This window comes from Pseudochaenichthys georgianus, chromosome 15 (genome assembly GCF_902827115.2).
Source record: "Pseudochaenichthys georgianus chromosome 15, fPseGeo1.2, whole genome shotgun sequence".
NCBI classification, from domain to species: domain Eukaryota; kingdom Metazoa; phylum Chordata; class Actinopteri; order Perciformes; family Channichthyidae; genus Pseudochaenichthys; species Pseudochaenichthys georgianus.
Genome location: NC_047517.1, coordinates 22,861,094 through 22,882,800, shown reverse-complemented (window position 1 = coordinate 22,882,800; position 21,707 = coordinate 22,861,094). Strand labels below are relative to the sequence as shown.

Sequence of the window (21,707 nt, the reverse complement as noted above, 5' to 3'; positions counted from 1 at the left end):
TCCTTCGGTTCTGTTTCCGACTTCCAGAAACCATAATGAATATAATTATCTGTAGTTAACAATAGTTATCTGTAGACTAACAATCCCCAAACTAACCTGTTTTCAGTCTGAATCATCCTGTGTGAACTCACCTACCTTCGGGGCAAGGCAAACTCTTTTCCTAGCTTGTTCTTATTTCTCAATAAACACTCACACTCACATATGACTGCTTCCTTTTATAACTCTGTAATCATACACTCATTGGTGGCATAACATCCCGCATCTATCAGCAGTTCAACTCCCAAATAAAAACCACATCTAAAGCATTTTGATTCATGTCTGATTCTTATGGTCAAAAATGTGGCACTATCCTGTGAACTTTGACATTAGCTCACTGGTTCAGTTTCCATTACTGCAGACTGTTATGTAACACATACCGGTGCTGTATGTGTCTCTATGTTGCGGAGTAACGCCAGCTGCTCTGCTCCTTTAAGAAATATGATCCATGCTGTGAATAACAATCCCCAGTGACGTATTTACTTCAGCTGCATTTGTGTTTACATCATGCAGAATTATTTACCATAAATAAGGAAAAGTAGGTTATGCTTATTGCATTTTGGCATTTGGTTTACATAACCTAAGGATATATAAGTTCAGGTATAGCAGTGTCTTTACTCTTTAAGATGAATATAAACTACAACAGTGACATTAACATGAAGATAACTGCACATTAATTCTTCAACACACTTTTTCCATATTAAAACCAGCCAGAATATTTCAATTAAATAACACAAAATGTCTTTAATTCATATTCACACTGAGTCATTAAGCTATATTTACAAAGCTTGTGTACATGCAAAACAATTCTGGCAGGGAACATTTGAATACAGTTTGAATATGAAAATAATACAAAGAGAATAAATACACTTTTTACAACACATGATCATTGCTGCTGTAGCCAGAAGTTAAACCTGTGCATGAAAAGTAACTTTAAAAGTAAAAAGTATTATTTACAGATATTTTCCGTACAGATTAAAGTGGAGTGTAACTCATGGGAATAGAGGTCTAATGTGATGAGGGAGGAGAAGAAAGAGAGGGAGAGGTGTCATAAAAGAGGACACAACCTCCGTTTGAATGTCAGCTGTTGATCCAGTTTGAGGAGCAAGGACAGAAAGCTCTTGTTCGGATAAATGGGTCGCTTTTGGACGATGTGTTTCAGAGCATCTCTCAGAATGAAATGCTGCCGCAACATTAAGTAAGCCAGGACCAATGTGGCTGATCGACTCATTCCCATGATGCAATGCACCAGCACTTTTCCTGTAGGAAGGAGAATGTGAAAGGAAATATTCTTTTTACAACAGCATAATAAACCTTTGACATGGGACAATGCGTGACACATTCATACACCGTACCATCTTTGCTCTTCAGGGCTTTATGTATGAAGGCAGCTGCAGGTTTGAAGTTCTCACTGAGGTCAAAGCGGTCTGAATCCTCTGCTGGGATGCCAAAGTAAACACAGGAGTCCCCATAAAAACTCTGGTCACCGATGCTGCCCTGCTTGGAGTGTGCTGTGTTCAGGACATGAGTGATGCCGAGCTTATTTAATGTCTTTCTATTCTGTGCCACCGCACTGGAAAACACACAAAACAGTCACATCAGGGAAAGAGTATTCAAATGATGTTAAGATGCAGATACACAGATTTGAAACTTTAACAAGCTAATAAAACGGGTACATTTTCTCCTGCAGAGCTGTTTAAGGTGTCCACAACATACTCTAAACACACAGGACTCACACATTTCCTATGTACAGGTTGGGCCAGACTTCATCCACTGGTGTGAGCTCCAGTGTGCAGCAATCCAAGATGAGCTCTAGTTCTTTAATGAGCTCCAGGTCCTGTGGCTGACTGGTCCCTGACATTCTCCCCTCACACAAACAGCTCCTCCAGCAGAGTGTGTGTGTGTCCGCTGTGCCCCCAGCAGCAGTGAGTGTGCGGCTCAGTGAGAGACGACAGCAGGTGGCTGTTTGAATGCCTGCTTGTATCCAAAATTAGCTCCCTGTGTTCAGGGAGTTCTCTCTGAGTGCATGTAGTTATTGCTGTTGCATTGATTGGTCTGTTCACTGCTGCCAAAGGTCTAGCTGGAAAAGACAGGGACTTTCTCTGTTCCTAGCCAGAGGTTGCATCAGGAGAGGACAAGGGAGGGGAGGAATACACACAGTTGAACTGGTGAGTGTGTACTTACAGTACAGTACATGGTACAAATGGAGACAGTCTTGCATTGTGTGAATGAGAACAGGGACTTCTGCAGCGACTTCTGGAGGACAATTATTTAGATTTATAACTATGGGTTGCTCTGCACTTTGTTTTATCTTGGCTCATTCAACCCTTCGTCCTGCAGTTTTCGGAGTAGGGCTATAAGCTGTCGTAAAAAGCCTTTGTTTGGGAAAATCCAGCGTTTCTATTGCACACAGCGTGTAGAGGACAAGACTGAGGTGGTGATGAATCGTCACACCCACAGCACAGTGCACAAACACCTTGCCTGGACGTCATAAAGACACAAACAAATAAATGTCATGTAGCCACAGCCAGTGTGTGGTGTCACTGGACAATATGTCTGCAGGACACACTAATACCATCAGCTAAAAGCTTGTTAAATATGAAAATGGCTGATACGTTTACATCACTCACCAGCCAAAAAACGAAACAACAAAAGAATCTAGTGAGTGAAAGGTAAAATATAAACATTCACAAGCCATTTGAGCAATGGACAAAAAGTAAAAGTTGCACACGTGTGGCAGCTTACAATACCTCCAGATGTCAAAGCCTGGTGTATGAACTCAGAAGCAGGGTAAAAAAAAGGTGAAAGGGCAAATGTTGGCAGGTCGTTGGCTGGGATGGTGTAGTATTTCACCGTGGTTGCATAAAAGTCATCACTGACCTTACAGCACAGTTTTCCATGCGCTGCGTTTAGCACATAAGTGATGCCCAGCTGCCAGAGGCCGAGCTCGTCATGAGACATAAACAAAACATAATAAATGCACCATTTTAGCCAAATGTTGATTTAAATAAAACACAGGATATTTACATGTCCCCCAGGTACAGATTTGGCCACACTTCATCTCCATGGCGACAGGAGCTTGGAGCTGAATGTAAAACCTCCTCCAGCTCCTGCAGAGTCGGAGCTAAGTCCTGCTGCTGTGTGTTGCCTCTGTGTTGGCTGCTGCAGCCTCTGACTGTCAAACACAGGTGGTGAAAGTTTGGCACAGACTCTCAGTTACACTCACACTCATGAAAATGTGGTTATATTTACATAGGTAGTTTAAAAACCACTGCTGTCAAATTCAAACCAAATAGTGCATGACATTTTCTTTTTTCCCCCTTTAAATCTAGAGAAACACTACCAGCAAAGTCTGAGTGTCCAGCAGATGTCAGTGTGCTTTGCTCAGCAGCCCAGCATGAGCCCAGCAGCTCTTCTTTACTGGTGTTGTTTATTAATGTCTCTTCCTGTTTAGGGTTGCTTAGTTGTCAGAAGCATGTTGGCCATGGAAGACTTGGCTCTTCTACTTCTTCTGCCAGCACAGTGACACTGGATTTATGGTAAGAGATAACTATTGTTTATTTTGTAAAAGAAGTTTGAAACTACTAGAGTACATCCTGCTACTTGTTTGTTTCTGGTTTGGCTATGTGTCTCTCTACTTTTGTTTATGTTAAAGTGTTTAAACTTTGCCACACTACCAATAAAAAGGGATTTCATCGCTCCAATTTGATTTAATGCTGAAATTAAGCGTTGTTTTTGGGTTCTGTGGTAAAAAGACTATGAGCCCTTTGTCAGATAGTGTCTCTCTCACACACACACACACACACACACACACACACACACACACACACACACACACACACACACACACACACACACACACACACACACACACACACACACACACACACACACACACACACACACACACACACACACACACACACACACACACACACACACACACACACACACACACACACACACACAGAAGGGCTTTCTCTGTCAGTGTCACTGCTGTGTGTCACTGCTCTCTGACTCACTTGTAAGCCAGCCAAACAAGCTGACATGGCACTTATGAATCCCCAAGTAAAGCCTCGGGCAGGGAACCCAGCTATGTTGCCAGTTAAATCTAGGGGCCAGTTAAAAATAACCTATTTCTCTCAGAGGGAATGGAGCAGAAGCTACCCAGGTGAGTTGCTTTAGGTTTCAGACATGTACATATCACATATTAATCAGCTGATGAGACATTTTTGGTCGTCTGGCTTGGATCCCTCACTCAGTCAGACACTATTTGATATAATGGTATACAACACTGTTGATTCATTAAGTAATTGACAAAAATCTAAGTTCCTGCTACTTTCAAAAGAGGATGTTGCTATCAATAGTCATATCAGGTGGGACTGGTAATCTTAGGGTGATACTCTTTCTCAGAAAATGTGGGAGTGACAAGAGAAACTGTCATTGATTATTAGACTCAAACACATTCAAGTGTTTCCCTCAACTCATATTATATCCTTTAAGACTACAATATAACTTTAAGCTGTGTGATGTTCCTAAAGTCCTAACATTTCATCTGATATTGTTGGTCTTTCCAAGTTTATTTTATTTTATCGTTCCAGCTTTTGAAATAAAAGGATCAGGGCTGAAACCAGCAACTATTTCATTTGATAATTAATCAAATTTTAATTTCGATTTATCTATATATCCATTTACTATAATTTAAGACCACAAAAAGCATCGAATTCTTGCATTGGAAAATCTGAAAACATCAAATATTTTAAATGTTTTATTCAATCTATGATCAAAAATAGTTTTTCATTCATATGGTAATCAATGAATCAACTAATTGTTACGTCTTAAGTGATGAGAGGCTGTTCTTCTTGTTTTACATTACATCAAACTGAATATTTTGGACTCCTGCTTGGCGAAAAAAAAAAACTATTTAAAGACATCACCTCAAGGTTTAGGAAATTGTAAAAAATGATTCTCAATTTTCTGATGTTTGACACTGTATACTGTGTAATACTGAGGCCCCTTTATGTATGAGATATAGATATCTCAGCATTTTAGTTCTAAAAACGACATCTAGTGCTGCTTCGTGTATTACTGATAACTGAAAGCTGCTTACATGGGTAATTTGAAGTCTGTATCAGCAGTACAGTCAGCATGTAGACTCATGTTCGGTGCAGATGTGTTGGTGGAGCTTGCAGACCTTTGGAGCAGGCAGGAGGACAGGGCGCTGCAGAGAGCTTATCAAAGGGTCAAAGGGCAGGAACGGGGAAAAGACAAAGCAAAGAAGAGGTTTTCATCAGTATCTAAATCTGTCTGAGGGAGAGAAACTCATTGAACTGCTTGTGTTGTGGATGGTTAGTGGCTGTTTTCTTATGAATTGAAACCTTTAACAGAGAGGATATCCATACTCAAGATTGAATTCCTGTTTTTGTTTGAGACATAATGTGAAACATGGGACTACCTTACGTGGATCAGGGTGTCATTACTTAGGCTGTAAGTCACTCCTCTGCTGTACAGTAACAGATGTGAACACATGTATTACTGTGTTGGTGTATTCACGCTCAGAAGCCGGCAGCATGTAGAGCTAACGGCAAATAACTGCATCCAGATCTGTCATAGATTAACATTCCTGCCACATGCATGCATTCAGAGCATGCTAGAGACTGTGTTATAGTGCTGATCAGTCATTTATAAAGGTGCATTTTGTGTGTTTTCACTCATAAAATTAAATATTAAGATGTGATACTTTTATATAATTTGGACAATTATATTTATTATCTATAATCATTTATTCAATGAACGGACAAGAAATTGTTAACAAGTCCAAAATCTGTTAAATTATATTTTGTCTGACCAACAGTCCTAAAATGAAAGACCAATAGATATATTTTTGCCAGAAAAATGAATGAAAGTAGCAATTGATCATTTGATTATGTGATTGAAAGAAGATTATTAATCAACTATCTTGATAAACGATGAATAATTTACTTTTTTTTTTCAAGCAAAAATGCCAGCTGGTTCCTGATCTTTCAGTGTGAGGGTTTGCTCTACTTTTCGCCTTTTAACTTGTTTTTTAATCAAGACCTGACATTTGAAGATGTCACCTTCTGAATGGACTGTGTGGCTATTTATTGACGTTTTTAAAAGATCAAACAACGCATTCGTTGTTAAATCCAGAGAACAATTAGCAGATGAATCAAGAATTAAAATAATAATTTGTCACAATTCTGGCTCATTCAGGGCAATAATACATATTGTGATCAATAGGATGCAAATTAAAAAGTAATGTCAATTGGTGACTGTCAGGCTGTTTTGCATTCAAATGTTTTTCTATGATCATACAGCCCTACCTGACTAACGCCTCTACGTGTCTCTATCTGCAGTGTCATGGAAGTGTTAGAGGACAGTGTGAGTGCCTGGAGCTGTAAGCAGGTGGCCCAGTGGCTGCAGGAACGAGGTTTCGGGGAGTATGTGGAGTTGTTGTGTGGCCAGCACCGCCTGGACGGGCCCAGCCTGCTGGCTCTGACTGAGGCCGACCTACGGGGGCCTCCGCTGGGCCTCACCGTCCTGGGAGACATCAAGAGGCTCACCATAGCCCTCCGCCGGCTCCAGGGACGGAACCAGGCGCAGATGGAGGAGCTGGGTCTCCGTCCTGCAGACAGCTCCCCTGCTGAGCAATTGCTGGGCACTGCAGGGAGGGAGTGGAGCTGCGATGGAGCTGACAGGAGGTGTAATGGAGGGGATCGCTTTTATAATGGGACAGAGCTGAGGCTGAGGAACGGTGACAGATCTGCGTTATGCTCAGCATCTACGGCTCACACACACTATAACGGGAGGTGTAGGCAGCACCTGTCGGGCAGGCTGGACCCAGAGGTGTGGAAGACGATCGTCAGCTCCATATACGTATTTTTGGTGTTTGGATTCACATCTTTCGTCATGGTCATCGTACATGAGCGAGTCCCGGACATGAGGACGTACCCCCCACTTCCTGACATATTTCTGGACAGGTAGAAGAGCAAGTCCATAGTCCATGTTCACTTTTCCTGCATCATATCTAATCTGCTTGCTAATACACTTGTTTTCTATCTCTGACAGTGTTCCCAGAATCCCTTGGGCTTTTGCAATGGCTGAAGCCTGTGGCGTCATCCTGTGTTACATGTTTATATTGATCCTACTCCTCCACAGACACAGGTAGTCCACTGTTCCTGTTTTCTATCACTGATGCACTGTGTGGTATAATACACATAATGAGATATACCTGATAAAGTACAGTTTGCAAATACACATTTGGGCATGTAATGAGTATGTGTCTCTATTTCAGGTCCATCCTCTTCAGACGGCTGTGTTCTCTGATGGGAACTGTGTTTTTGCTTCGTTGTTGCACCATGTTTGTCACCTCGCTCTCCGTGCCTGGGCAGCACCTGAAGTGTGCCAGTAAGGTGGGAAGCAGCATGAGATTATGTGCAGATTAGATTAAATGTGCCATTTTCAGCTGTTGTTGCTAATTGGCAGCCTTACAGTTTGTTCTGAACACATCATTCCCACTGTGATAACTGATGAACAGCTGCCTCTGTGTTTCACACCATGCATGTTATCTTTCTGCTCCTCAGACGTACGGTGATATCTGGGGAAAGATGCAGAGGGCACTACTGATCTGGAGTGGGTTTGGGATGACTCTGACAGGCGTCCAAACTTGTGGAGACTACATGTTCAGTGGACACACCGTTGTCATCACATTGCTCAACTTTTTTGTAACTGAATGTGAGTGATATTGCTTTTATTTAGTATAGTACAGCTGCATTTGTTAAATTATAAAGCTGACATTTTTATATAGTTCACCATTGTCAACAAATCCTGTAAAAAGATCTAAACCAACAACATTACTCAAACTGGAGTAAATAGTGCATTTGCATTCAGGCGCGGATTAATACACATTTAGTGTAGAAGTATGACATTACTAGGAATGAACACGTCACATGGTGCATACATTTCAAATATATTTGTTGAGATATGTGGCAAATAGTAATACGCCGTCAATTGTGTGAGTAAAAAGTGATTTTATTTTGGACTACTTTAAATCATGGATTAGATATGTTTTGGTGTGAGTCAGTTTTTCCACCAGCAGGAGTGTTTCATCAAGATTGTTTTACCATATAGTACACTGCTGGTGATCAGCTTAAGCTTCATCTTGACTTCACAAATAACACTTGTTAGTAGAATAACTTCACTGTTGTTTTTGGTCTTTTCATGGGATTTGTAGAAAAATGTGAATACCACTATACTTATCCTTTAATAACTGCTTTCACTTGCAGACACTCCACGATCTTGGAATCTTATCCACACCATCTCCTGGGTGTTAAACCTGTTTGGGATTTTCTTCATCCTGGCAGCTCACGAGCACTACTCCATCGACGTGTTTATCGCCTTCTACATCACCACCCGCCTCTTCCTCTATTACCACACCTTAGCAAACACCCGCGCCTTCCAGCACAGCCGGAGAGCGCGCATATGGTTCCCCATGTTCTCCTTCTTCGAGTGCAATGTGAACGGACCTGTGCCCAACCAGTACCACTGGCCCTTCAGCAAACCTGCCTTCATGAAATCTATGATCGGATAGAGTTTCAAAGTGCAGCTGCAGCAATGAACACAGACAGTTATATTAAAGCCTGAAGGAGAGACTTTTATTCAAAATGCTGCTTCCTATCTTGATGTGGGCGTTTTTTCCCCTCATTTCTATAACTGAATGATTTTTATTTTGTAACTAATCTTATACTAGTTTGACATTTTGGGAATATGCCTATGCTTTCTTGTTTTTTTAGCTAAATAAGATGACAGTTTATGGTTATCTTAGTTTAGCATAAATACTGGAGCTGGATTATAGGCCCTATAGGTACGGTTGGTTTTGTTTATTTTTGCTTTGATTAATCACTTTTATCGATCATGTTCCACTTTGGGAAGGTTCACTGGTGCTTTGGGCTGTTGGCTTCACTCAGCATCTACAGTAGAAAACTGAGGAGGCTTCACACAGCTAAAATGCAGGTTGATACTGTTTTGCTGCAAGACATTTGACACTTGTAACTACTAAGAAAGGAGGAACAGCTTATTTTGTTGTGCAACAGGAAAACTCCTCCTGTTCTCTAATGCAAGAGCTCTGTTTCAATCACTTTTTTTTCACTTTACTTATTGAACTCTTTTTTGTATTTGATATGTCATCACTGGGCTACTGTAGCCTCCCAGTTAAACTTAACCAAATATCTGAACATTTATTATAATGTCCAGTTTTGCCAGTTAGGCCTTAGTATGATTACTTTTTGTTATCCTAATTTGATACCGTTTTATGTTTTTATTCCAGATTGTTAATTATGTAATTATTATAGAAATCTGTGGAGATGGATTTGTTTGAAGCTTTATTGTCTTTAAACTTTGTTGCCCAGTACACAGACTGGGTTTATGGGCAACAAAGTTTCGAAGTATATTGTTTACGTCATGGTTGATCCAAAGTATATCTTTGAAATAATTGTTTACAATTTGTTTTTCTTTATTTGCAATGCAAGTAATCTATCTCTGCCTTTTGGCTCAGCAATACAAGTTTACACGAGGAAAACAGTTTTTATATTTTAGACTGACTGTTTCCTTGGCTGCTTTTTACTAATGTGTTTATTTTGCATTTGTTGAATAAAATTAATTTGACATATTAAAGGAAATTCCACATTGCTTGTGCTTTGTAAGAACAACATACAGTATCTATCAGTGGTGAAAATGCCATGATTTAGTGAGGTGTGCCTTTAATATCAATATAACTTCATACGTATTTCTCCTCACACCTTAAAACAAATATCTGATTACAGTCACATCACTATTCAAACATTATCAATAAAGTTATGCAGAGTTTCGCACCTGAACATAAAGCCTCCATTAGAGAGTCCTCACAGCGATCCACTTTCTTTTGACCGATTCACATCAAATCTGAGGATGGCAAGTATTTTATACTTTTATAAAGGGAAATTAGGACACTTTATATATTTTATTGGAATACTTAGTTGTAGAATTGTGGTTAAACATGTTTTATATAAGAAATTCTACGTCAATGAAGATATGGATGGATATATTCAATTTAAAAGATATCATTCTGTCCCAGTTTACCTCATATTTTACGGCCAAAATGTAGATACAATTGGATCGTGTGTTTAGCTTTAAATTAATGAAGGATTACATTTGAGTCCTACTGCACTCTTGATTATATTTATAGCAATATAGATATTGTTTGTCGTATAGTATTAGATGGGGTAAAATATGTATTGGCAAGTACATTTAAAAAGTGCTTAGGTAAATAATATCAATGGGGATTCTTTTCACAATTCAAATGATTTTTTTTAATTAAACTGGTGGGCTGCTAAGATTAAGATTCAATTCAATTCAAAACCTTTATTTATCCAGGTAAAATCCCATTGAGATCAATGATCTCTTTTTCAAGGGAGACCTGCAGCAGTAGGTTCCACAAGAAGACATAAAAACATAAACAACAGAACAACAAAAGGACATCATACAGCAAAATGTACCACATGTCCAGGTACCAACAGCATCTGATTTTGTAGCATCCAACCGAGCTTTAAAAACATGTAGTGGTACTAGCTTGGTAATTTTCCATTCTTTTTGCAGACTGTTCCATGTTAGTGGAGCTGCACATCTAAAAGCTTTCTTCCCTAAGACAGTCCTAGCACTTGGCACATTTAATAAAACCACAGCATGCGATCTCAGGCAATAAGTACTTTCAATTCGCAGAGAGATCAGGGAGCAGATATAAAATGGTAGTTTATCCAACATGGCTTTGTAAATGAAAAAGTACCAGTGACTGAGCCTCTGTACAGTAAGTGATGGCATAACCGCCTTGGTATACAGGGTACAGTGATGCGTAAGTGCTTTACAATTTGTCAAAAATCTCAGTGCACTGTGATACGCAGCATCTAACTTGCTCAGGTAATTGGCAGGTGCATTCATACACTGAACACAAATATAAATGCAACACTTTTGTTTTTGCTCCCATTTTTCATGAGATGAACTCAAAGATCTAAAACATTTTCTTTATACACAAAATAACCATTTCTCTCAAATATTGTTGACAAATCTGAAAAAATCTGTGATAGTGAGCACTTCTCCTTTGCAGAGATAATCCATCCCACCTCACAGGTGTGGCATATCAAGATGCTGATTAGACAGCATGATTATTGCACAGGTGTGCCTTAGAATGGCCACAATAAAAGGCCACTTTGAAACGTGCAGTTTTGCTTTATTGGGGGGGTCCGAAAACCAGTCAGTATCTGGTGTGAGGGGTAGGGGTAGGGGTAGGGTAATGTTGTGAATTGAGTGGCCCATGATAGTGGTGGGGTTATGGTATGGGCAGGCGTATGTAATGGACGACGAACACAGGCCACTCGATTCACAACATTACCCTAACCCTAACCCTACCCCGACCCCTCACACCAGATACTGCCTGGTTTTCGGAACCCCCCAGACCCCCCCCAATAAAGCAAAACTGCACGTTTCAGAGTGGTCTTTTATTGTGGCCATTCTAAGGCACACCTGTGCAATAATCATGCTGTCTAATCAGCATCTTGATATGCCACACCTGTGAGGTGGGATGGATTATCTCGGCAAAGGAGAAGTGCTCACTATCACACATTTTTTCAGATTTGAGAAATGGTTATGTTGTGTATATAGAAAATGTTTTAGATCTTTGAGTTCATCTCATGAAAAATGGGAGCAAAAACAAAAGTGTTGCGTTTATATTTTTGTTCAGTGTATATAACAAATCACCATAGTCCAGCACAGGTAAAAAGGTCACAGTGACTAGCCTTTTCCTGGCCTCAAGCGAGAAACAGGACTTATTTCTGTAAAAGAAACCTAGCCTAACCCTCAGCTTTTTAAGCAGGTTATTTACATGAAATTTAAAAGTGAGACAATCATCAAGCCAGATACCCAAGTATTTGTAACAGGTAACCACTTCAAGTTGTATTCCTTGCGTAGTTACAATATCCAAAGCAGTCTCCGAGATGATTAACAAATGAAAATATTTTTAAGATGAAAACATTTTCAAGTTATCTCAAAGACTAAATATGTCTTGTTCAAGGTTAAATGTGAATCCTCACAAATCTAACTTCTTCAGACTGAATCACATACATCTTATGACATGCATTATGGTTCAGACATACTGTAATGCTTGAAACATTGACATTTTCATTTAAAAATGAGTGTACTTGATCATTTGGAAACGAGATGAATACAAATCACCTAAAACATGCATTTGTGTTATTTACAACAGCTACAAGAGTCAGACACTGACATCCTTTTTCTGGGTATTTGTCACTTTTAAACTTGTGTAAACATTACGAATCAAAAGAGGCATTAACCCTTTTCTTCAATGTAAAGGAGGCTCATAATGAAGGTCAGGGACCACTCGTTGTTTACAGATGTCTTTACTCCCCCAGGCTTCTCTCCATAAAGGCTTCTCAATTCTCTAATTTCTCCTCCTTGACTCCTCCGCTCGCATCTCCTGTGGGCGGGACTAAGACACGAGGATAGGAGTCGAGGAGGGGAAATTAGAGAATTGAGAAGCCTTTCATGTGTTTGTTTGTCTGCTTGGACTGGGTGTCTTGTGTCACTCTGACTGCTCCTTCGAGGAGTTAGTGCTGAAAGACCTGAACAACTAGACGAGACACAATTAAACAACAGTCTGGCAAAAACTGGTCTGTCTTCATTGTTTATCATCATTGTGTATTGTCTTAACACCTGTGACCTGACTCAGAACTTCAAAACCACAGCTATGGACACACTATCACACATAGAGTTAGTCAAGGCCACAGATTTATCAGAGTTTGATAAGCGACTCCACAGATCCTCTGAATGTGGTCTTATTTATTTACAGGGTGTGTGGATAAGGATGGAAAGCAGCATGATTTTGGCACTGAATGGACCAAAGACTGCATTGAGTGCTCTTGCTGTAGCAAGTAAGATTATTTAAAATGTTTTATCTCTTTTATTTTCAAGTAATGCTCTCTTAGAAGCGGTAGCGAATGAGGCTATACCTTACGTCCTTTATGTGTTATAATCCAAAAAGCCCCTATCACCCTTGTGAACCTGTCCTTCCCCACTCTCCATCCCCTGGTAGAGACGATACTGGAGCAGAGGGGTTGTTTAGTTAAGAATGTGAGTCCAGTCTCCCTGAATCTTTGATCTTTTTTCTGTCTGAGTTTTGTGGAAGTTACAACACGTCCATGTTTCCCTGTTGCCAGCAGGACCCTGGGGAGCTATTTATCCTAGCGTATCATTAAAAGTATTCCTGCTGCGTTGTTTTCTTTGTTTCTATGACAAAAATAATGACAACAATACTCTAACCAACATTTTTTGACTGACTTGCCTTGCTTTTTAGGCCTGTTAAAAAGGTACAAATTGCCTATTGCCAGTGGCTCATCTCTTGCAAAGGAAATCTGAAATAAAATATACATTTGAAGTTAAAAATAAAAACACAACCCCCTGCTCTACACAAAAGAAAAGACACCCCTCCTTTTAGCGAGTAGAAACATTACAACTCCATCCCTCTTTTCTGTCTGTTTGGATTTCATTTTCATCTAAAAGTAATGTTTCTTTTTTTCTCAGGATCCCTGACGCAGACACAATTGATATTCCTGCAGAATGTGAGCTGGTAGTAAATAAGGAGGCCTGCACTGCCAAGATTGTGATGAAGTCAGACCCGACAAAGGAATGTAACCTCGTCTAAACGCACCAACAAGTTGTTAACTGTTTCATATTTTATCAACTATTGTATGCTGTGTACATTGAGTAAATAACCAATAAAAACAGATGAATCAAACGTTGTCTTCCTTTTCCTGTTTTAAGTTGTTGGTTTTAGACACATATCCTTTTAATTAAAATCCAAACATTATGTATGGGGTTCTGGAAGCAAACTATGAACAGATATTAAATATAACTAATAAAATGTGTAAAGAATTTATATTTAAAGCTCAATCAAAAATTCATCTGAACTTTATCTTATGGTGAGTTGTCAGGTCATTATACTGCTATATATATTTGTTTTGCCTGCAGCCAATAGAAACATTTCTAATCAGAATCAGAAACAGGTATTTAAACAATAAAAAATTAAACAATTTTAAGAAAACTACATTAACATTAAAATATAGCAATATTTACATTGAATGTGGATGGAATAAAGGTATACCCGTACAAATTAAATATAATACACACAATATGTGCAGTTACAATGTGCAGAATCCAATTGTGAAAACAAAACATTTAAATAATAATAATAATAATAACACATGACGCTTTTCTAAAAACTCAAAGACGCTTTGAAAGAGAATAAAACAAAGAAAAATACATAAAGAGAGATAATGGCCTGATTGCACCTGCCTGCTGTACAGTATGTCTCTGGAGCAGCAGGTGTCCTTTTCAGCATGCAATTGAATGAAATCACCACTGTGTGACAGCAGAGCCCGGTGCTCTGGCCCAATCATCACGGGGATTCGCTCGCCCACCGCCTCTGACAGAAAGACGTTCTGCTGGTGGTGATGTTCAGCTCCTTCTCCTGCTCTCCTCTCTGTGGACTCACAGCCGCTCAGAGCATTGTCTCCTCTGACATCTCAGCATCTCAGACACACTCCACTCCAGCCAACCAACCACGTGAGTGCTTTATTTTTTACACACAATTATCAGTTTTATCAGGAAAAGTCAGTGTGATTTTCAGTTAATTAGATGTTGAACTAATGCTGTGCTGTTTCTCCAATGTAAGCTTTTTGCTCAGATACATGAAAGTGCTGTTTTTCATCTAGAATTGCAATTGTTTTTGAAGAATGCACGGAACAATATGAGAGCAACTAATTTCAAAATGGAAAAAAAAATGAAAACCATAGAAATGATACTTAATGTTTCACATACAGTGTGCATTTCCATCCCATCTCATGAGTCCTAATTAATGATTTATTGCGAGGTCTCACCCACAATAATCACCCCCAGCACAGAATAATCACATTATGGTTATTATCTGAGGCTGAGCCCACTACAGCGCCTCCACATGCAAAATTGATTTTTAATTGTTCCACTGACTGGATATGTTGTGTGTTTCTGCAAAATAAATGCACAACCTCAAATTCCAGTTGGTTCTAATATTCACTGGTGTTTTGCTGGAATAAAAATAACTTATTTGAGAAGTATATTGTATAACAATAATTTCAAATCAGTGACTGCATAGAGACTCATTCATAGGTTGGGCTTTTTCTTTGATTCTATATCAATCAAGTACATGTGTGCCATCTGTCCTCTTGTGATTTCCATTTTCACAGACGTTTATTTATAGTCTAATGAATTTGTTTCGAGCAAATCCTTTTGTCATGCCCTCCAGGATGGCTTTATACATGTACATTCCCACCTTCACATTTCGGTCAAATTACCAAATAGTATTCTAAGAGGAATTGCAAGGATAAATCCAGTCACAAAAAAGACAGACATGAATTTTGGCAAATGCAGAATAAATTAAATTGTCATGCAGTGTGACAGTTTTGAAGCTACTGTAGAAGAATTTGAGAGAAACATTGATCACAATGCAAGTTATAAAATCATTATACAGCACAACTGCTCTCAGATATACTAAAGACAGAATCAAGGTGAGTCTCCTTCAAGGAAAATGAAAGCCAGTCTCAGAGAGAGATCTATTTTCTCAGAGATTGAGGACACTTAGCTGAGGCTGAAAAGAAGAATATGACAGACAGCACAGTGACAGGTCACAGTGCTTCTCATCCTGCTTCGATCTTTTTGAAAGGGGACGATCAAAATGGCAAATCTAGTTGCTGATTTGCTCATCATTGGAGGGTGACAGGCTCATATTTCTCTAATGCGACATTCCCACTTTTTCTCCCGCTTGTGTTCATGGTTCATATACTCTGTTACAGCTGTTTTCTACATCTGGTCACGGGTGACATTACACTTAGATGATTAAGGCTGTACCACCCTGCCTGCAGTTCCCTCGACACACTGACAGAGTATGTTAGTAATGATGCGGTGTGAAGGGACTGATAGCTGAGTGTGTGTGTGCTGTTAATGGAAAATGACAGGCTTGTTTTTTCTCGCAATGCTGCTTTTCACAGCACATGGCAGAGGTTTCAGGAGAGGAAGCTCAAATCTAATTTTAGGATTCTGACAATGGCATGCCCTTTCATTTCAATGTACTATACAATTGATTGCGCATTCAAAAAATCGAAGAATATGCCAAAAATAAATGCATAGTAATTTAATTGTCATTAAGTTATTATGTTCAGTCTTGAAACCTGACTTGAGGGTTCATTTGTGGGAGGAGAACTGACAAGTCTGAGTTCTTAAGATGCAAAGAAGAGAAATAGAAAGATAAGTAAGACCAAGAACTGTAAGTGGAATGATGCAATGCTAAATTAAGATGGTTAATCCCTCTTCAGCTAAAAGATAAAGGCCTATTTCTTGCCTCCCTTTCACAATGACAGAACAGTATCCCTTCCACATGAACAAAATCTTTGAGCTATGAAAGGGATTACATTTAAAATCATAAATAAAGATGTCTTTTTCTGTGCCTCCTGTCTCTTTGTCCCAGATGCATGTTTTAAGAGGACTGGGATGGACGGTTGGATCCTGAGGGCTGGTGACACTGAAGTCTTGGTGAGATGTCCTTGAGTGGCAATGCGAGCCACTCTTCTCCACCAGCTCTTACTCTGCCCTTCAACAGCTCCACCTCTTCATACTCCCCAGCATGGGAGGAGGGGAGAAGCACTCACGAGTCTGTGCAGGAGTGGTCGGGGAATAAGACGCAGCTCCTCTCAGACCTCGCTGTTCTCGGGCATGATGAGCAGTGCCCTATGTCTCCTGTCCTCACGGCGTGTCTGGTGGTTTGGTACAGCATGACAATGGTGCTGGGGCTTGTGGGGAACATCGGCCTCATCTGCATCATTGCCCGTCGCAGGGAGAAGGTCAATGTCACCAGCATTTTCATCTGCAACCTGTCATTCTCTGACACCCTGGTGTGTGTCTTCTGCCTCCCGTTCACTGTCATATACACACTAATGGACCATTGGGTGTTTGGCTCGCTGTTGTGCCGGCTGGTGCCGTTCATCCAGTGTGTGTCTGTGACCGTGTCTGTTCTCTCGCTGGTGTTCATCGCTCTGGAAAGACATCAGCTCATCATTAACCCCTCTGGGTGGAAACCAAGCATCCCTCAGGCCTACACAGTGCTTGTTCTTATTTGGATTCTGGCCTGCTTCACCTCCTCACCTTTCCTGGCCTTTCAGCTGCTAACAAGCGAGCCGTATACTAATGTCATGCTGCCCCAGTCTCCACTCTATCACCAAGCCCCTCCTTATATCAATGCATCTACACCTCAACCTGTTTCCTTCACATACAAAAACTCATCTTCACCTAAAAATGCATACAGCGCCCTCTTTTCTTATGCGCCCATTACTCCGCACATGGAGGCCTGTCTGGAGCACTGGCCTTCCCAGCAGCATAGACTTGCTTACACCACATGGCTCCTGCTGTTTCAATACTGTGGTCCTCTATTGTTGGTCCTGCTCTGTTATGTTAAGGTTTATGTGCGCCTTCGCCACCGCAAAGACATGCTGGACCGTGCCAGGACCCCAGAGAGCCAACGCATGACAAACAGCCGACGGATCAACATCATGCTGGTCGCCCTCATTACAGCCTTTGCACTTTGCTGGCTGCCACTCACCATCTTCAACGTGGTGTCAGACTGGAACCAGGAGGCTCTGCCCATCTGCCACCACAACCTTCTGTTCTCCCTCTGCCACCTGCTGGCCATGTCCTCTACCTGCATCAACCCCATCATCTACGGCTTCCTCAACTCCAACTTCCGGCAGGAGGTGAGAGAGGTGCTCCTGCACTGCCGCTGCAGCCCGCCAGAGGAAGAGTGCGAGCGTTTCCCCATGTCCACTGTGCACATGGAGGTGTCCCGTTCCTCTGTGCCTCTCACGTGCAGGAGCAACTCTCTCTTTGATATAACAACCTGAAGGATGTTGCACTAGAAGGATACAGACAGATAAACTGAATTACAGGACTTATTCCTGCTGGTTTTATACCTTTTATGGCATCACAATATATTTGAGTAGTTTAAAGTGCAACATTTGTTTCAGTGGTTTGAAGTGATGTTTGCCGTACGGTGTTGATTACTCCTAATCTGCAGTAGCAGTAGGAAGTGTATTTATGTAGAACAAAAGATCAACAGAATGTCATTTCAAATGAATCTGTTGCTGTGCCCCTAGACGTTTGAAACACATTGTAGTTCATAGTAAAATCAAACCATTTCACCATTTTGTAATAACAAATGATCAAACGTGTGTCCTGTTGGGTGCCAATTAAACTGTGATTTGAGAGAGCGTCTGCCTCACCACGAACATCAAAAAAATACCAAATGAGGGAATATCTTGCTTTATAAAGATGTTCATCCATTCAGTAACGTTTTAGAGGATTGTGCTGCTGTTAGGCTTGTGGTTGACCAACAATACTTTCCTATGTGTTTTCTTTTGTAGTGCTGCTGTTGTATTTCTTACATTTTATTACTTCTTTTGTATTTATGGCATGTGTGCTCTGAAATAGGTGTGTGAGTTGCTACAGTGAAACAAAAGGTGTCATTAATGCGATTCATAGAGGTAAACTGTAATATTTTATAAAATTGTTAGACAGTTGGGTTAGATGTAATAAAATATATATAAATGCCATCAGACACTTCTAATGGATGTTACATTTTGTACCGTTTATAGAGGTGCACTACATTCTCAAATATCTTCAAAGTATAAAGATTAAATATTGTGTATCTAATCCAAATGCTTGCTTAGAACTGTGTTTAAGTGAGACTGATGATGATATAGTCATGTATGTGCCTGGTTTAATAATCAAATTACTACCATATGCTGTATATTGGTATACCTCAAATGCCTTATTCTTTGTGTTAAATATTTTAAATAATGTAACAAGAATTTGTATTTTATTTAGCTCATGAATGCACTTAAACAATTTACACTTCTATTAATGTGTGTGTGTGTGTGTGTGTGTGTGTGTGTGTGTGTGTGTGTGTGTGTGTGTGTGTGTGTGTGTGTGTGTGTGTGTGTGTGTGTGTGTGTGGATGGGTGTGTTCTCAAGTGCAAATGTTTCATTATAATTATATTGATGTCAATTGCATTGTTGTATAAGTGTCTCTGCTCAGATGGTGCAATATGTTAACTTTAAAACATGTTTAATATATTTCTAGGCATTTCTAGTTTGTTGTTCTTTCACACTAACAGATAACGTGTAAAACATAAGCTTTGTCCAGTTATTCCAACGCACATTAATGACGGTTTCCTCGGTATATATGAAAATAAAGTCATTTTGACATAATTATGTGATTTTTCTTTCAAAAGAGACAAAAAAGATAGCAGTGATACTTACGTCTCCTGGTTTCAAATATACTTCTTATTTAGGGTCCTTCTCAGGAAGCTACGATGTTCCCTCGGCCATCGCTTCCGGAATAGAAGTGACGTTGTTTCCTAGCAACCAATGATAGCCCTTGTCCCAGAAGGCATTGCATCACAAACTGCAAGCGCGAACTAAGTGCATTTTAGTTTAGTTTGAATCTGAGCGTATTAAACTCCACTGTCGCATAAAGTAAGTTCATGGAAGTTATTACAATCATTGCTTAACATCTGTGTTCATGCCTTTTGTCAAAAGTATGTATAATACGTATGCCAGCAAATAACGGAAGTGTTAACCCAAGTTAGCCACACCAGCGTCAATGCTAAAAATAACCAAGTATGTTAGCTCGTCAATTTAGCAACGAAACGAAGCTAAACTAACCGTAACATGTCAACAACATTAGCTCTTTATGCTAGCTAATACATGTTTTATGTAGGTTAGAAACACAGGTGTTTGATACACAGTAATGTCATAATGTAGATGTCCCTTTTGATGCTAACATTACTCATGTATGGTTTACATAGATCACTTTAGGCGGTTTAGCTAGCTTATTTTAACTTTACCCTTTCCATTACAGATATTAGATATACTAAAAACCACAATATTGAAGTAATGGGTTTTTAAAATGCGGACAAAGGTCGGCAGACATAATGGACCCCCACAGAAAAGCAAACGTGTGTATCGGCAGATCTTCATACACACCAGACTTCCAGTTTCCTGTGCTGTTGTATTCGTTTAAAGTTTAAATATGTAGCAGCACAGCTTTAGATCAAATACCTGTATCTCCACTGGTTAGAAGTAGTCAACAAGTAGTTGGTAGATTTACAGAAATAGCTAGTGTAATGAATCTGCAATGTGCAATACAAACACTTTTTTTGTTGCAAATCTACTGGGCAATAATCATTCTACTCATTTGTAGTCATGTCTGAGTACTTAATTTAGCTTGTTCTCTATATACGTTTGCTTAAAAAAAACATTTCTGATTCTCAAATAATGTTCATCCTTGTAAAACACAAATACAGTGATAGTTGTTTTATTTCCTCGATCTAATACTTCATGATATGATAACCATATACAAATATTACAATTTTGGTTTCGACCGATGGTCAGAAAAATTCCTACAAATACGTCTCTTATTCTGTTAAAAATATACTTTGTAGAATGACTAAAGGCAAGGCAAGTTTATTTATATAGCACTTTTCAACACAAGGCAATTCAAAGTGCTTTACAAAAAAATGAAAGACATTAAGAAAATGGCATTTAAAATCAGTCATTAAAAAGAAAAGCTAATAAAATAAACATTAAAAGAAAAAATACATGGATAAAAGTTACAGTGCAGTCTAAGATGTGAATAGTTCAATTAAAAGCAGCGACAAAAAGAAAAGTCTTCAGCCTGGATTTAAAAGTAGTCAGAGTTGCAGCGGACCTGCAGGTTTCTGGGAGTTTGTTCCAGATATTTGGAGCATAATAACTGAACGCTGCTTTACCATGTTTAGTTCTGACTCTGGGGACAGAAAGCTGACCAGTCCCTGAAGACCTGAGAGATCTGGATGGTTCATAATTTAGCAGGAGGTCAGAAATGTATTTTGGGCCTAAACCATTCAGTGCTTTATAAACCAGCAGCAGTATTTTGAAATCTATTCTTTGACACACAGGAAGCCAGTGTAAAGACTAAAGGGAAAATAATCCAGAGTAGCAGCCCCATTCTCAACATTGATTGACTCCCATCAGTTTTTTGTGTTTAGCATGATGCCAGCAATTGATTTAATGTTTTGTGCTGAAAATGTGGCGCACTGAGCCACATTTCTGTGGAATGCTGATATTTTATCTAAAAGAATATCATCATTTTCTGTATTGGTTTTGTGTAGGTGAATCTAAAGGCACCAGTAATGACCACAGGCAATTACTCTTCAGTTCTTAAAGGTAGTGTACACTGTCTTTGTTTTACTACAGTTAATTCAAGCCAAAATGTATGCGTTATTGTGAAAATCTATAACTCTGTTCAATGTGTCTGCAGATGTTGTTGCCTATGTTGATGTTTGGTCATCAGACAAAACCGCAAACTATTCAAAACCATTTGTTCAGCAGCTGCAGGAAATGGGAGCTGAGGTGAGACAGCATGACACATAAACACATTTGCACTTTATTGATACCAATGACCTAATAACAGACATAATATA

General features: G+C 39.6%; 5 protein-coding genes across 8 annotated transcripts in view; 3 read left to right on the top strand and 2 right to left on the bottom strand.

Moving 5' to 3' along the window:
* Positions 1-760: 760 nt before the first annotated feature.
* Positions 761-1,991, bottom strand: LOC117459494 (dual specificity protein phosphatase 13A). Its single transcript, XM_034100298.2, has 3 exons — positions 1,773-1,991; positions 1,392-1,609; positions 761-1,296 (listed from the first exon to the last, which is right to left on the bottom strand). Exons 1-3 carry the CDS (start codon positions 1,895-1,897, stop codon positions 1,085-1,087), a joined length of 555 nt encoding a protein of 184 aa, XP_033956189.1. The 5' UTR covers positions 1,898-1,991; the 3' UTR covers positions 761-1,084.
* A 352-nt stretch (positions 1,992-2,343) lies between these two features.
* On the bottom strand, positions 2,344-3,631 carry LOC117459413 (dual specificity protein phosphatase 13A-like). Its single transcript, XM_034100193.1, is given in 5 exon segments — positions 2,344-2,446; positions 2,448-2,517; positions 2,787-2,998; positions 3,061-3,211; positions 3,622-3,631. Coding segments are annotated over 5 exon segments (546 nt in total).
* Positions 3,491-9,723, top strand: samd8 (sterile alpha motif domain containing 8). Of its 2 annotated transcripts, none has more exons than XM_034100273.2 (6): positions 3,491-3,575; positions 6,414-7,037; positions 7,126-7,221; positions 7,352-7,469; positions 7,641-7,791; positions 8,343-9,723. In XM_034100273.2, exons 2-6 carry the CDS (start codon positions 6,418-6,420, stop codon positions 8,645-8,647), a joined length of 1,290 nt encoding a protein of 429 aa, XP_033956164.1. In that variant the 5' UTR covers positions 3,491-3,575; positions 6,414-6,417; the 3' UTR covers positions 8,648-9,723. The 2 variants fall into 2 exon arrangements, with proteins under 2 accessions (XP_033956164.1, XP_033956163.1); XM_034100272.2 differs by lacking the exon at positions 3,491-3,575 and adding an exon at positions 4,068-4,207.
* Positions 9,724-14,583: 4,860 nt separating this feature from the next.
* LOC117459473 (neuropeptide Y receptor type 4-like) lies at positions 14,584-19,127 on the top strand. The gene is made up of 2 exons (XM_034100271.1): positions 14,584-14,724; positions 16,661-19,127. Exon 2 carries the CDS (start codon positions 16,731-16,733, stop codon positions 18,084-18,086), a length of 1,356 nt encoding a protein of 451 aa, XP_033956162.1. The 5' UTR covers positions 14,584-14,724; positions 16,661-16,730; the 3' UTR covers positions 18,087-19,127.
* A 498-nt stretch (positions 19,128-19,625) lies between these two features.
* Positions 19,626-21,707, top strand: part of mcph1 (microcephalin 1) — a 36,696-nt gene continuing 34,614 nt past the window's right edge. For all 3 annotated transcript variants that reach the window (XM_034100253.2, XM_034100252.2, XM_034100251.2), the window contains exons 1-3: positions 19,626-19,719; positions 21,396-21,450; positions 21,545-21,636. In XM_034100253.2, coding sequence (XP_033956144.1) covers positions 21,417-21,450; positions 21,545-21,636 — 126 coding nt within the window. In that variant the 5' untranslated portion in view covers positions 19,626-19,719; positions 21,396-21,416. The remainder of the gene's footprint in view (positions 19,720-21,395; positions 21,451-21,544; positions 21,637-21,707) is intronic.